Genomic DNA, 16,018 nt, shown 5'->3' with positions numbered 1-16,018 from the left:
ACCCATCAATTTGCCCTAATAGCTATTCTTTTAATCTTGCTTTTTATATATTACAATTCATTCTTTCTTGTTTAAACTTTAGAACTAAAGTTTATTAACTATTATTGTGGTGCACAAATTCCTAATTTAATTATATTTAGTTTGGTTCCTCCATCATACACCGTTTGGATTTTGTTATTATCAAGAGATAGACACAAAAGAAAAGACCAGTTGTCGAATGACATTATTCTAATCACTAAGTGGTGGAGAAGATATTGGGTTTAATAATTAGAGTTGAGAAGACTACGATACAAGTTAATCTGTTATAGAGAATTAGGTAAAAGTTACTATAAAAAAAATGAAAGAAAACTGAAGGTTTCAGACATTGTTTTATGCAAGTTGACATAAATTTTTGGAAGTGTTTGTGCACGATTGAGCAATGTCTTTAAAATAAGACTGACTGGTTAGGGTTACAACAAAATCTCTAAAAATCGTAGGTCTGTTTCGTGGAAACTGAACCAACCCACTACTATAATAACATAGTATAATATAAAAAAGAAAGAAAATCAAGATTAGGGTTTGACATGAATGGATGGGATTAGGAGTGGGGCTTTGCAAATCCCATTTCTTTTCTTCTTATTATGTTTCCAACTTTATAGACAACATATTGATACACACATCTCTCTCTCTCTCTCTCTCTCTCTCTCTCTCTCTCTCTCACTACTTCCTCACTCTAAGCTCTTAACCCCTCTTCTAAACTTCTTCAATATTATCTATAATTAATAGATATATTAATTATAATAATCATAATTAAAATCCTTAAACTTCCATTCTAACAAGGAAAAATGCAAACCCTAAAAACAAAGAGAAAAAAGAGAAGCCCACTAAGCTTTTTAAAATTTCAACATGATGTGCCACCGCCACCGAGTGGTGGTGGTGGTGGTGGTGGTGGGTGGAACTAAAGAGGGGTTTTCACATGACACTGCAACCACCAGTGTTTTCATCACTGAAATAATGAGTGTAAGGGTCGGCTGCCGGAGGTGGGTAGTAAGAAACTGCTGGAGGTTGGCGGGCGTACATCATCGGATGTCCATTTCCGTTCATCATAGCTGCCGCCATGTAAGGGTTCATTCCGGGATGCATCTCCGGCGGTCCACCTTGCCCTTGATAATAACCACCACCACCTTGATTCATAGCTGCCGCCGGCAATCCTTGTACTGCCGGAATCTGACCCATTTGACCCATCTGCCGCATCTGCATCATTTGACCCATCTGAGCCATATTCATTCCACCACCACCGCCGCCGCCACCACCACCGCCAAAAGCAGCACGTGGGGCATCCATGTTTTTAAATCCTCCTTGTTGCATCATATCGTTCATTACGTTACCACCACCATCATTCTTACCACCGCCGCCTCCCTTCTTATCATTCTTACCTCCACCACCACCGCCTCCTCCTCCCTTATCATTTCCACCGCCATTTTTACCATCTTTTCCACCATTTTTACCACCATGATTTTGATTCCCCCCATTGTTTTTCTCACCGCCACCACCACCACTTTTGCCTCCATTTTTCCCATTCTTGCCATCTGAGTTTTTCCCATCATCTTTCTTGCCGCCATTTTTATCACCACCACCACCCTTTTTATCACCACCACCTCCCTTTTTATCACCACCACCTCCCTTTTTATCACCACCACCCATGGAAAACCCTTTCAACATGGCATTCAACATCCCATTACCACCACCTCCACCACCACCACCACCTCCTCCTTTTCCATTACCACCCACCACGGGTTTCATCTTATTAACAGGCTGATTAGGTTGAACAAAATCCTCATCCCCAGACTCATCCTCATCACTGTAATCATCTTCATCATCAAACTCATCATCATCATCAAAATCATCATCTTCATCACTGTAATCATCATCTTCCTCTGGCAAGTTAAATTTCACAGATTTTTGGTCTGGTTTAAAAGCAGGCAACTTCATGTCTTTTAATTGACCCATATTCATATCTTTGAAAGCTTTCAGCTGCTGTAATTGTTGAGGAATTTGTTGCTGTCCACCACCACCACCACCGCCCTTTTGTTGGTCTTTTCCCCCTTTCTGTTGAGCTTTGTTATCTTTTCCACCACCACCACCACCACCATTCTTTCCACCATCCATCTGCATATTCTTGAACTGATTATTGTTTTGATTCTGGTTGTTGTTGTTGTTTGAACCCTTTTGACCACCACCACCACCACCACCTCCCCATAACTCTGCATGTTTCCCTGATTTCTCCAATTTCTTTATAAGTGTATTTGGATCAACATTCCCTGATACTGTTACCTTCCCTTGTTCTGAATCTACTGTTACTTTATAAACCCCTGTTTTTCAAACAAACAAACAAACAAGAATTAGGGCAAATACTTTCAGATTCTAAACTACCAACATAAAACTTTTTACAGAGAAATTAGGGCAAATACCTTCAATCTTCTGCAACAGTTTCTTCACCTTGCTCTTACACCCATCACAGTGAATATGAACTTTAAGAACACAAGTCTGAAACAAAAAAAACAAAAAACAGGGGAGCTCAAAATATATTTTAAAAAAAAGACAAGATCTTGAGTTCAAAACAAGTAAAGTTGTCTCATTTATAAAATAACTAGAAGAAGAAGATAAATGGAGCTTACCCTGATCTTCAAAATCTCTTCTTTACTCATTATAATCCAAGAATAGACAATGGGAGATCTGGGTATTAACTAACTGGCCTAGTTGAAAAAGAAAAGATCAAAGAATAAGAAAAATAAGGGTAGTTTGTTTCTCTTTCTTGTCTGATTTTTTCTGATAAAAACAGAGAGAGATAATGGTGAAAGAACAAATTTGTTTAGCAGAGAGAAAGAACAAGAAGCTAGGTTCGGACTTTAAGAAAGAGAAAGAGTTTGTGTGGTCTTTAGAGTCGGTGGGTAGACATTAAAATCTTCCATCCATCACCCATTTCCTCTATTTCAGGGTAGTTGTAGAGTAGTATACTTGTATTTGTTCTAGAGAGAAGAGAGAGAAACAGAGTATGTTGAGGGAGAGTAGAGAGAGAAACAGAGTATGATGAGGGAGGGAAAAACAAAGTGTGAGAAAGGACCACTCTACTCCTTTATTTAATGAATTTTTCGTATTTTACTTTTACTCCCTTAAAAACTAGAATACAACAAAAGAATCCCTTGTATTTTATGAAATTAGTAAAACCCACCTCAAACCGTCAAAGAATTATGAAGTTTTGTTTTTCGAAAGTACAAGTCAACTTGGTAAGTTGTAAACCGAGCCATTAGATTGTTGTAGTATGAGGTTGATAGTTTCTTTTCTTTCGTTTTTTACCGGAGTTGACTCTTAGTTTACTGTCGCGTATTATTTGTCACGTGTATAAACTTCTAGTATGAGAATAATATTGATTTAGACGTTAGTCCAGCTCAAATTCTATAATTTTGTATGGCAATTAAATATCAATTGACATTGACTAATTGACTTACTCAACGATAAATCTTATTTTCGTACAACGACAAATTCTGAGTCTGAAACATTTTTATCTGAATTAGATGGATAAAATGTATGTTTATGAAAATTATTTCATATTCATCTTAATCGAGTAAATATTTAGTTACCTTTAGACATGGTTGTCTTAAACTTATGTCTCTTAATTACATTATTAATCTGGAAGGGTGCACGAAATTACGATCTTTGTTACTTCAGTTTCTAGACGAATAAAACAGGCTGGTTGTCCCTCTTAAAACATTAAAAATATCCAAGTGGAGTACATGAACCTTCTAGCAAAGTCCCCGAAAAATGAGGGGTAATTTCATATTTAATTGTTACATTCAACATGTCAAATGTACTTTCCCCCTCCAAAATCCAAATAAAAAATCCCAAAATGAAGCCCTAATTTTATAGGGTACCCTAAAATAGTTAAACGTGTAAAACTATGAAGCTATAACCTAATTGACCTCACCTTCTGCGTCACAGGATTAAAAATGTCATTTTCTCTGTTTGGGGACAAAAATTACCATTACATAAAATCAGGGCTAAAGTCCAAAATATATGACTCCACTAACAACCACTTTGGTACATACAAAACTAGGGCATAATAATATCTACCTTCTAAATATTCTCTTCACTTACATATATGGAAGTGGAAACAGCCACCTTCTATGGCATTCTAGCTCCAAACTCTTTACTTGGATGTAAATTCCCAAGGTCCAAAAACCAACTCAATTTGGTAATATAGATGAGTTTTGATCTAAACTTGGTTATGCTTTATGGAGTAGTAATAAAGTTTTCTTTTCTTTTACTTTGATTAAAATTTAAGAATGACACCTATTATTTTGTCACCTACTAAATCAACCGTCATAAGTAATATTAAATTGATCGAAAACAAATAAATAAGAATGTGTTTATTTTCTACGAGTTCTTGTTTTTTTTTTTTGTTGAAAGATCTACGAGTTCTTGTTTGAAATAAGATCTATCTCACTTATTTAATAAAATTGTGACATGTGACACTATGTATTGACATTATCTCCGCTTTAGACACGTAAGCCTAAGACCACATAAACAAATTTCTTTTTTTTTTTATGCGAAAACTCTACAACCAATCTAAAAGACACTTATTTAAGTTTGGCCGTCCAACTGTCCATATACAAACTACAACTCAAAGAAAGGATGTACAACTATCACAATCACACAGGGTCATTAAAATAACATTTCACTCCAATTAGACTCTATTTCTAATGAAGAAGACATGGTCCATGGAAACCGTTTAAACGTTTTTTTTTTTTTTTGATGAAGTACCGTTTAAACGTTTTGAAAAGTAGATAAAAAATTGATGATGATGAAAACAGTAAATTGAACCCCACATCACATACCAAATAATTGCAGTAGCTTCTGAAAAGCCTAACCTCGTGAACAAAATGTCCCTTGTCCTTTTTTACTATCACCCCTTATTTCATTTTTGTCAAAAGACGTGTAAACCCCATTCATTTGTGACATTTCTCTCAAAATCTTCAAAAAGTTACCCCCATTCATTCAATATAACATTACCAATTTACCACCCTCTTCCTCTCTCTATCTCTCTCTCTCTCTCTCAATATAGAGTGAGAGAAAGAGAAAGAGAGCTAGGGCTACTAGCCTAGGGCTTTTAGGTCACATGAATTTCCCTCTCTTGTAATAGATTTTTTTGTTGTAACACTCTTGTAACACTCTTGTAATAGTTGTTTACTATTACAAGAAGTTCTTTTTTTTTGTTGATGTTGAACTTTTTTTTTTTTTTTGAACAAGTTGATGTTGAACTTACTATTACAACAAGTTGCTTATACAAATAGCAAGTACTCTTCAACAAAAAAAAAAAAAAAGTATTTAATAAATGGACTCTTAATGCATGTTCCTATCATCACATGCAGCCACATCAACATTCAAGAATGACAAGTGGACTTAGAGTGAAGAATACTATTTTTGCTTATTTTACATTCCCAATAGCTCTAAAATATACACGAGTCATCTACAATAGTTGGTTTTACGGTAATCTCCTCTTCCATTTTCAAAGTTGATTATCTTCTATCTTTACAAGTCTTTTTTTTTTGGGTTGGATGGATATTCGAAAGCCGAGAGAAAATAACAATTTAACATTTGTATTTTCTTAATAGTTGACTGTGATAGTGTTATATCGCTAGCGAGAGAATTTGAATTACACATGAACGCTCAAACTCGACAGGTGACAAAACTCCTAATGTTGGGGGGTCATATTGATTGATTTGAAAGAGAATTATGTTCTAAATGAAAATGAACTGGAATCAATTATCAACCACTCTTAACTCAAATAGTTATCTAAGTTGATTTTTGCTCTCTCCATTTCAAATTCTAGATAAAATTCACTCTCAAAAGATGTGAATAATAGGGGAAGTTTGACTTATGGTTAGGTATTTGACTTTCTCTTGTATTGGAGGGTTATATTTTGGTTTGAGAAGTTTTATTCATCCTTCCATTTTGGTCCATCTTCTAGTCCTCTGTCGATGTGACAACATATCACTTGATTGTGGAGCAATTGGAGAGAGAATTGTGAGAAAATATACTCCAATGATATGTCGCCACATCGACGGAGGGGTGGAGAGGGACCAAAATAGAGAGAGAAATAGAATTTTTGTTTTGGTTTTACTGTCGAAAAGGTTGACCATTTTAACCAACTAAAAAAAGTAAAAGTAAGAATTATAGTTGCAATCTTGTCCTTTGATCTGAAAGTTTAGGTGAGTGGAGAGCTGTTAGATCAGTCAACTCTATGACCACTGACATATCCAGATATATAATCCAACGGTGGTGGGTCCCTTACCAAGTGAAGCAAGCACCATGATCCAAAAGTCAATAATTAACAGGACCCACCAAAAGATAGGTGGGTTATGGAGTACTGTATCAAGGGGGGTTATGATTTCTTAACAAAAAAAAAAAAGGGGGGTTATGATTGAAGGATCGATTATTGGATTTGGTGTGAAGTGTGAAGTGTGAAGTGTGAACTGTTAAATTTAATCCGACAAAATCAAACAACCGACACGTTTTATACATATCGGAAACGAAATTTCAGTTGACAACTGGTACACTTTGAAAGTGCCAAAAGATGCCAAATGTCTTCTTTTGATAGATAGAGAGAGAGAGAAAGATAGACAATCACTAAAGATGATTTTTTCCAAATATACTATGATTAAGAGTTAATTCCTATATGGCCCCCTACTTTGTGACCAGCTTCCTTTATGACCCCCAAATTTCTGTAAATTCAAATATGACCCCCTATTTTCATGGAAATGTCATAACTACCCTTCCCATTAATATATTTTCAAAATAAAATTAAAAACAAAAACCTAAATTCCACCTCACTTCCCTCTCCACCACTCATCTCTCTCCACGTCACCTCTCTCTCCAACTCACCTCTCTCTCCAAGTCAGCGCTCTCACGAAGGTCGCCGGCCGGAAAATTTTCTGGCCGGCGACCTTCAAACTTTTTTTTTTTTCACTCACCTCTCTCTCTCTCTCTCTCTCCAAGTCAGCACTCTCATGAAGGTCGCCGGCCGGAAAATTTTCCGGCCGGCGACCTTCAAACTTAAAAAAAAAAAAAAAAAAAAATTTTTTTTCACTCATCTCTCTCTCTCTCTAAAAATTCCGGCGAAGGGGAATCTGGTCTGTTGAAGAACAAATACTACCTCTTCTTCATTTTCAACCTTCCTAGTTATAAATCAAAATCACTAAAACCCTAATTTCTCATCTACAAATCACTCAAACTATTATCTTGTTTAGGTTATAGGGATAAAGGTAAAACAGATTCGTATGCAAACAAGCATCAAACATAACATCATTAGATTTCTTCTTTGATGGTCTATCTAAACCAGGAACAGTTAACAATTCAGTTGGGGCATTAGTAACAGGGGCAAACGTTGATAAAATCCCAGGTCTTAATACTCTTGGGGTTTCATTAGCTAGAATCGATTATGCACCAGGTGGATTAAACCCACCTCATACTCACCCAAGAGCTACTGAAATTGTATTTGTTCTTGAAGGACAACTTGATGTTGGATTTATTACTACTTCTAATGTTTTGATTTCTAAAACAATCAAGAAAGGTGAAATCTTTGTGTTTCCTAAAGCATTAGTTCATTTTCAGAAGAATAATGGAGATGAAGCTGCTTCAGTTTTATCTGCTTTTAATAGTCAATTGCCTGATACTCAATCATTAGCTGCTACTCTTTTTGGTGCTAATCCTCCCGTTCCTGATAATGTTTTGACTAAAGCTTTTCAAGTTGGTACTAAAGAGGTTCAGAAGATCAAATCAAGATTTGTTCCTAAAAAGTAGAATTTAGAGCCTCTACCCATTTACTATGATTGAACATTCATCTACCCATTTCTCAGATCTCTCTCTCTCTCTCTCTCTATATATATATATATATATATATATATATATATATATATGGTTGGTCGGAGTGGTGAGATTCCGATTAGCCGGAGTTCTTTTCATTGTTAATGTGTTAGATGTATTTTCAACAGACCAGAATAGGTCTGTTGAAGAACATACCAGATCTGGTCTGTTCTTCAACAGACCAGATTCCGGCGAAGGGAAACCCCCTTCGCCGGAATTTTTAGAGAGAGAGAGAGAGATGAGTGAAAAAAAAATTATTATTATTATTATTTTTTTTAAGTTTGAAGGTCGCCGGCCGGAAAATTTTCCGGCCGGCGACCTTCATGAGAGTGTTGACTTGGAGAGAGAGAGAGAGAGGTGAGTTGGATAGAGAGGTGACGTGGAGAGAGATGAGTGGTGGAGAGGGAAGTGAGGTGGAATTTAGGTTTTTGTTTTTAATTTTATTTTGAAAATATATTAATGGGAAGGGTAGTTATGACATTTCCATGAAAATAGTGGGCCATATTTGAATTTACAGAAATTTGGGGGCCATAAAGGAAGCTGGTCACAAAGTAGGGAGCTATATAAGAATTAACTCTATGATTAATAAGTAACTAATTTAATTTTATAATGAAATTTCAAATATTTAGTACTATGTAGAGGTATTATAAGCTAATAAAAATATAATACCCACTAATTAATAGGCAGGGTCAGTCAATTCGATTCGAACGGTTTCAAAAGTTCCAAACTAAATCGTTGAAGTTTGGTTTGGTTTCGACAAAAAATAACTAGTTTTGAAAGATCAAATGTGATTCAACTAGTTCAGCCTATCCTATATTTCTTTTGTCGAAAGTAATAGGTTCAACTGATAAAAATGAAAGATAATAGTTAAAGGAAGTTCTTTTATAGGGAGTTAGGTTATGATAATACATACTTACAACTCTAGCAAGTAAAGTCATATAATGGATCACAATGTAGTGTTTTCGGTTTGATTTGTCCCGATCTCAAATGGGACGGGTCTTGGCTACTTTGGTAGAGAATTCCGTTCTATTTATATCATCTCTCACATGAGTTGGTACTTTCCCATGGGCTCAACCTGCACCAAATCTGAGAATCGTCTTGTCATGTGAGAAATCTTTATATACATGACATCCCATCTGTATTTCTCTTTTAAATTACCATCAAAATGGGTGATGAAGAAATTCAGGAGAAAAATAATCAAAAGTTAAAATCAAATTGGAATGTGAAATAAAAAACTCTCGTATTAGATAACCTCCCAAAGTAACACATGGCTTAAGAGCATCTTGAACCTAGGTCACAAGTGCGAGCTTGATCTCACGAAACACTGAGGTCTTCTGGGTAGACACGGGGAGTTTCTATGAAGAACAAAATCCTGTACATATTAGGCTTTGGCCTGAACGACAACGTTAATATGAGTGAGTGAGAAGAACTTCGATTTAAGAGGAAGCCAAAGCTGATTCTTTCCTCTAGATTATGTTATAGCTGGTTTCCCCTTATTTCACTTAGGCAGTTGAAAGTATGAAACTACTCAGTCCGAGTTACTTTGACACCAGAGAGTATTGAACCATTCATTGATCAACTCGATTCACCTTGATCTCTATGAGTTCTTCAATGGGCTGTCGACATATCGGACACTTGTTTGTTCGAAGTCTTAATGCTTTTGCACACTCACTACACATACACTGAAAATCACAAAGCAATTATATTAGAATAAAACAATGGCCTATGAAGAAAGAACACGGTATAATGGAGAAGGTCGTATAAATTGAATTATCGTTCTATTACAATGCTATATGAGCTTATTGAGCTGATATTTTCGTTTAAGTAGGTTATCAACAAACTTAGTATGGCAACAGAGCTAAGTCCAGGCGTGATAGGCCTAATCAACACAAGTCCTCCACATCACCCAACAAAAAACATATGTCAGGCTTGAAGAACGCCACACATGAACAAAAGGTTATATCAGGACTAAGATCATAATATCTAGGCCTTCTCCACTTATCGCCAATAGGTTTTGAGTCAGGTAGCCACAAACTTAACACAAATTAGTCGAGCAAGTTACCAAGAATAAGAGAAGAAGGAAGCAGCAAAATTTAGCTCCATTATACTAATCTACGGAAAGAATGAAATAGTTAGTGTTCTTACCATGTGCCTACAGGGCAAAACGGCCGTGTCCTTTGGTTCAGATATACAAATAACACACCGTTTCGCTTGTTCACTTTCATCGAATCCCACTTCGGTCGAGTTGTTGATTCCGAAAATTTCCCGAAGTTCATATCGAGTTCCATCAACCCATAAGATTTGCTTAATGACTTTAACTTGGAAAAGTCCCTCATTGTTCTTCTCCAAGATGGCTTGAGTAATCTGTGCATTAGATAATGTAGAGCCAACCTGTTCATCTGTAGTTGATGGTGAGGCACAAGCCTCAGCAACTATCACAAGTGGGAATACATCTTCTCTCGGTGAAGATTGTGAAAGATCATCCAAATCAAAGAAGCCTAGATCAATGCCAGTTCCGGATGGCTGGCGGAATTTCCGCCCGACTCCCTTTTGAAATGGGGTTTTCGCTGGCATATGAGCTTCAGGGTATACTGGAGAAAACCTACAGTTTTCGTTTTCCTTACCGAAGTATAGGATGCTTATACTGGAAAACAAGTAAGCGAAAAGGAAAACCAATCACTACTCATGAATTATTTCCACATTTTAATGAAGGTACAGTGTTTTTTTTCAAGTCAGACCAGAAATCAGACTCGTGGTCTAAATTTCCTTGAGCGAAATTTCAGAAATTTGTTTTTATCCTACTTTTGTTTGTTATAGGATGATGCACACCAACCTTCTGGGCTGCTAGTGATATTTTTTTTTTTTTTGTTGAAAGGGCTGCTAGTGATATTGTTCTCTTAAACATTTCTAGGCCTCACGATTTTAAAAGGCCTCACTTAGCAAGGGTGCTTAGAGCGAATCGTGCTGATAACGTATGATAAGATGATAAGGACCAGACCAGCCTTCTGGGCTGCTAGTGATATTGTCCGCTGTGACACTTCTGGGCCTCAGGGTTTTAGAAGGCCTCACTAGGGAAGGGTGTTTATCCTCTAAAGAGGAGCACCACACTCCGTCTCACCGACGATGTGACATTGTTTGTCTGAATAACTGGTTTGGGTTGATTTTGGGTCTATTCAAGTCAAATGGTTCAGATTCAGATGAGTTAGATCGTTGGTAGACAGAACTATCAACATGGAAGGTTGGAATTCTTATAGATTCAAGTAAACAACATAATTCGAAGTTCAACTCTAAGGCATTAATCAAATTGTAGGAAAGGAAATCATTTACCTCCCATCAACTAAGGCATCAAAAGTGAGAGAAACCAAATGGCAGTCAGGATTGTTCTCATCAGTTTCAATCTTTATGGAGTCTCTGTGCACATTAATATCATTTCTGATCTTCTTTGCCGTTCGATGATCAACATAAGGCGGCAGTGGCATCTGAGGTGGTGGGTTAGCAACAGGATATCGAAATTCCGACAACCACCCATTGCTCTGATTAGCAAACTGTTGTTGATAATGGATCCCAGAGTGAAAATGGGTACCTGAAAATTGATAGTAATGTGGATGAGCAGGTGGTGGTGGTGGATAAGGGAGTGAGGGTGGAAGATAAGGAGAAGCTCCTGTAAATGGATAATTTGGAGGAGGAGGAGGATGAAAAAGAGATGGGTCTGAAGAAGTGTAAGAAGAGATGAATTGAGAAGGAGATGGGTATTGAAAGAAATTGTTGTTTCTTCTCCTACCATTACTCCATGAAAGACCCATGTTTAGAGAGAGAGGGTGTGAGAGAGACAAAAATGGGGGAATTCAGATCAAAAGACAGTAACAAAATCAATAAAACTTTCCAAGAAGTACATCAATGGGTGAAAAGAAGAAAGAAAAAGAAAGTCTAATAAAGTGGGTCCTTGTAGTTTTTTTTTGTTGTTGAAATTGGGTCCTTGTAGTTGATGAAAGTTGGATGCCATCTTTCCCAAAAGCCAAAAACTTGATTAAGAATCCAAAGATTGTTAATGATGATTCCACCCACCAGCCTTGACTGTCTAGTTTTATAATAAAAAAAAAGGGGAACAAGAAAAACTAGGAGACTCTAGGCAGAAAACCTATCTGGAATGTTGTGATACGTCGTTCGATGATTCTGATTCACTAAACAACGAACCACGGCAAACCACATATGATTTCTGCCCAGCTTTTCTTGTTCTCTAGCATTACTCTTTATAATGTTCTTTCATTTTCCTATACACCCAACACCACTATGTTTCAATTGTCCTGTAAATGGAAGCATTTTGGTTCATATTTTAAGACATACCCACAAGAAAGTGAACACATTCAAGTTAAAATAGATGATTTTCGAGCGTAGCATCGTCTTATTATCGTCTCTGAAATATAAAACAAGCAAATCTTTGAAATTAATAACAAGCTTTATGGTGTTTGGAACCGCGGTCTCTGAAACTTAAACATTGAACCTCACAAGCGGTATAGGAATGAAGGTTATGCGAATAAAGAACCTTCCATGACAGTGACAGCTTTTCCTCGAATCAATACTCTCTTAGTTTCCTCGTCTAAGTGAAGATCCAAGGTTCCACCTCTTGGTGATGCCTGTAGCCAACATAGTATGATTTTAATACAAACATTTAATAAAGAAGAACGAGCAAGAGTGAGTGAGTGAGAGAGAGAGAGAGAGAGGTAGCTACCATATAAGCAAGAAAATCACATTTCCCCAACTTTTTGCTCCAATAGGGAACCAAGGCACAGTGGGCGCTTCCACAAACAGGATCCTGAAATATGAAAATAGCGTAAGAGAGGGCCAGAGAGGTTGATCCTAATGCATAATAATAATATTATGGCCGGAGATTGCTTTTAACAGCTTAACCATTCAGTTATTCCAACCCTAGGCACATCGTCCGGCCTTAGAGCATTTTGAGCACAAACAATGCTAGTTTATGTCCTATTTCTAATTTCAGCTGCATTTGTACTTTTCTTGGTTTACTTACTGTTTTCTACTCAGAGATATCTCAACATGTCTAATATAATATCGCGAGGAGTTAAGGTTTGTAATTAATTTTCTTTCGAGTAGCTGATTAGGGATTAAGTCCCCTTATTTCTACATTAACACTGACTAAACCTGCAACCTCAGAAACAAATCACAATTAACATTGGAATTTCTTGACTACGTAGAAAAGAACAGGTGAATGACCCTTGTCTAGGTAATGCAGTTTGTTCATATCTAAGCAATTCATCTGTTTCTTTTGAAGTTTTGAACTTAAACCACTCTACCATGCTAGCAGTGATTTCAGGTATTAGCCGAGACATGATAGTATTGATCTTAAGTATTATTGTTGCACGAAGTGACAACTTAAGTTGTACAAATGATGCCAAATATCTAACCTCATTGATGCCAAATTTCGGACAGAAGTAGCGAGAAAAGAAATCAAATCCGGATCCATCGGGAGCAATCCCTGTTATTATGACTCCTTTGCCAGTACAACTTTGAATCTCATCAAACCGTGGCTCCAAATCTGCGACAACTTGTCCTGATGATAGCTCGACCTGCACAAGCAAAGTTTCATTCCCCACATACAAATAAAGGATATTATGCTTATCGAATTCCAACTCATAACCGAAGAAAAGTAGTTGAGTAAGTACAATGAAGTCACCCGCGGAAGTTTTCGTAATGTTGGTAGTTGGAGCACCATTAAGAGTTTTAGGAATGGAAATGATTTCGGTAGGATCAGACTCAATCACTGAGATTGAAGGAAAATCCAGTTCAATTGAGAACTCTTCTTCACTCCCACCATTCGAAATCTGAGACCCGTCTAATTGACTAGGAATCCTTTTAGCAGTCAGAGTTCCAGACAAAGTAAGGAACTCAATTAAGTTTGATTTCACCAAACCAGATGAAAAGAGAACATGGGCAGCTGCCAAGGTTGCATGACCACAAAGTTCAACCTGCAAATTAAGGTTCATCAATGAGAAACCGAGACGAGATAAATCCCACTGCCCATCAAGCAATCAATCAACCAACCAATCAACCAACCAATCAATCAATCATTTATTCGATCAACCAACAAACAAATGGACCATGTTTTGTGTGCGGGGACGGAATGCAATTATCAAGAATCCGTATTCCAGAACGATCTTTGTTACACGAGAATTAATCATAAAAAGTGTTTTCGTCTTTGTGATACCCTCTCCCTTAGAATCCTCAACCAAATAATCCACAGACAAAATCAATCTCTACCAAAACCTATTCTGGATCAAACCAAACAACAAAGTATTGTGATTACTAGAAATCACATTTATGAGATTGTTATTACTGGTAATCGCATTCCATTTCCGCTCGCAAAACATGGCTTTACCGGATCTTGTTTTTTTTGTTTGTTAAGGGTGACCCCCAAGTCTTAGCTATTATCAATATTGTCCCGACACCTCAGGCCCAGGAACCGGACACTCTCGCAAGCGATGTGGGACTATTACACTCCCCACCCTCGGCGAAGAGCCGTCCTCGGCTCTGATAACATTGGCGACACCCCAAACCTTAACAGTTATCGATATTGTCCCTACTTTAGACACGCCCAAGCGCGCTTAACTTCGGACTTGTGATGGGATTCAATAGTCCCGGGAGACCTAAAATTGCTAAAATTTCAATTCATAATCAACTTCAACTGCTAAATTTTTGTTCTACAGGAATACTCAAAATGAAATTGAATACCCATGAACATAGAAAAAATTGAAGATAAACTAAGATAGATTGAGAGAAATTGACCTCAGCAACAGGAGTAAACCATCTGAGATTGAAAACCGGGTTAGATTGGTTATTATGGGCATCAGGAATTGGAATCAAATAACAAGTTTCTGAGACGTTGAATTCTCTGGCAACTGCTTTTAACCATTCATCATCTCTCTTTTCTCCTTCTTTCAATAAACAAACAGCTGCTGGGTTACCCTTAAATGGTTCATTTGTGAAAGCATCAACCTGATTCCCATTACAATAACAACAACAAATTGTTCACACGACAAAGTAAGAACATAGAGAGAGAAAGGTAGAGAGAGAGAGGCTTTACCACAGAGTATTTGATGGATTTCTTCACCATGTTGTTGGATTTCAAGAGGTGTCTCTTAAAGCCCAATTTTCAGTTTGAGGTTCTATTATGAATGAGCTGCTTTGACTTCTACTTCTCAAACCCACACCTACCACCACCACCCACTACAAAAATGGGGACTTTTGATGTAATGTATTTGGCTCAAAAAAAAAAAAAAAAAAAAAAAAAAGAGGGACTTTTGGCGACGGTTCTTAGTGACGGTTTTTTGAAAAGCGTCGGTACAAGTTGCTAATTACTAGGGGCACGTTTATTAAGGGGGTAGGTGTTTCAAAATCTAAAAACTTGGGTTGTCTTTTTCGTTTGCCCTAGTTTCTCGTCTGCGTAGTTCGAGAGGAGAGAGAGAAATCCAGAGATAAGAAAGAGAGAAATACGCAGAGGGAGAGAGTGATAAAGCTACTGAAGTGTAAACCCTATAAAAGTTTAGAAGAAGCTGTTGATGTCGAGGTTTGTTCTCACTCTAGATTCTTCGTTCCTCCTCTGTTGATTCTAGGGTTTTCTTTCAGTTCTCGATTACCATTTTTTGTACTCTAATGTTCTGAAATACATCTCACTAAAACCAAACTAATCGCTAAATTTGTTTTTATTTCCGAGTTGTTCCTTCTTGCGAAGTTCGATGGAGCTAATTTCATGATTGATTTCTCAATTCTTTTTTCTTTCCCATAGGAGCTTATGAAAACGAACCAAATCACGCTAGAGAAATCCGATCTCAGTGGAACCCTAATATGGAAAGTGGTATTCATAATTTAGTTGATAAATTATCAGGAATAGGAGTTCATGATTCTTCTGAAGAAGATTATAATCTTATGGGTTATTTCCCTAATGGCCCCCAACTTTGTGACCAGCTTCCCGCCTGGCCCCCTACTTTACAAGAAATACCCATATGGCCCCCAACTTTGTGACCAGCTTCCCGCCTGGCCCCCTACTTTACAAGAAATACCCATATGGCCCCCTTCCGTTATAACACCGTCACTCTCTCTC

General features: G+C 37.2%; 4 protein-coding genes across 4 annotated transcripts; 1 reads left to right on the top strand and 3 right to left on the bottom strand.

Moving 5' to 3' along the window:
- Positions 1-557: 557 nt before the first annotated feature.
- On the bottom strand, positions 558-3,093 carry LOC147555063 (uncharacterized). Its single transcript, XM_086663400.1, has 3 exons — positions 2,658-3,093; positions 2,451-2,526; positions 558-2,351 (listed from the first exon to the last, which is right to left on the bottom strand). The coding sequence occupies exons 1-3, from the start codon at positions 2,685-2,687 to the stop codon at positions 952-954; spliced, it is 1,506 nt and encodes a 501-aa protein (XP_086519526.1). The 5' UTR covers positions 2,688-3,093; the 3' UTR covers positions 558-951.
- Positions 3,094-7,305: 4,212 nt separating this feature from the next.
- On the top strand, positions 7,306-7,933 carry LOC147555062 (rhicadhesin receptor-like; the record flags this gene model as incomplete). The annotated part of the gene is made up of 1 exon (XM_086664573.1): positions 7,306-7,933. A coding segment is annotated over one exon (534 nt), but the record flags the coding sequence as incomplete, so codon positions are not given.
- Positions 7,934-9,003: 1,070 nt separating this feature from the next.
- LOC147555061 (putative E3 ubiquitin-protein ligase LUL4) lies at positions 9,004-12,316 on the bottom strand. Its single transcript, XM_086660437.1, has 3 exons — positions 11,230-12,316; positions 10,048-10,546; positions 9,004-9,584 (listed from the first exon to the last, which is right to left on the bottom strand). Exons 1-3 carry the CDS (start codon positions 11,703-11,705, stop codon positions 9,471-9,473), a joined length of 1,089 nt encoding a protein of 362 aa, XP_086516563.1. The 5' UTR covers positions 11,706-12,316; the 3' UTR covers positions 9,004-9,470.
- LOC147555060 (uncharacterized) lies at positions 12,258-15,183 on the bottom strand. The gene is made up of 6 exons (XM_086660438.1): positions 15,002-15,183; positions 14,704-14,913; positions 13,584-13,886; positions 13,326-13,487; positions 12,632-12,715; positions 12,258-12,536 (listed from the first exon to the last, which is right to left on the bottom strand). Exons 1-6 carry the CDS (start codon positions 15,029-15,031, stop codon positions 12,429-12,431), a joined length of 897 nt encoding a protein of 298 aa, XP_086516564.1. The 5' UTR covers positions 15,032-15,183; the 3' UTR covers positions 12,258-12,428.
- Positions 15,184-16,018: the final 835 nt, after the last annotated feature.

The sequence above is a fragment of the Eschscholzia californica genome, unplaced genomic scaffold (assembly GCF_041429995.1).
Source record: "Eschscholzia californica isolate CP2 unplaced genomic scaffold, dmEscCali1.0.p SCAF_2, whole genome shotgun sequence".
NCBI classification, from domain to species: domain Eukaryota; kingdom Viridiplantae; phylum Streptophyta; class Magnoliopsida; order Ranunculales; family Papaveraceae; genus Eschscholzia; species Eschscholzia californica.
This window is presented reverse-complemented; position numbering and strand designations above follow the sequence as displayed.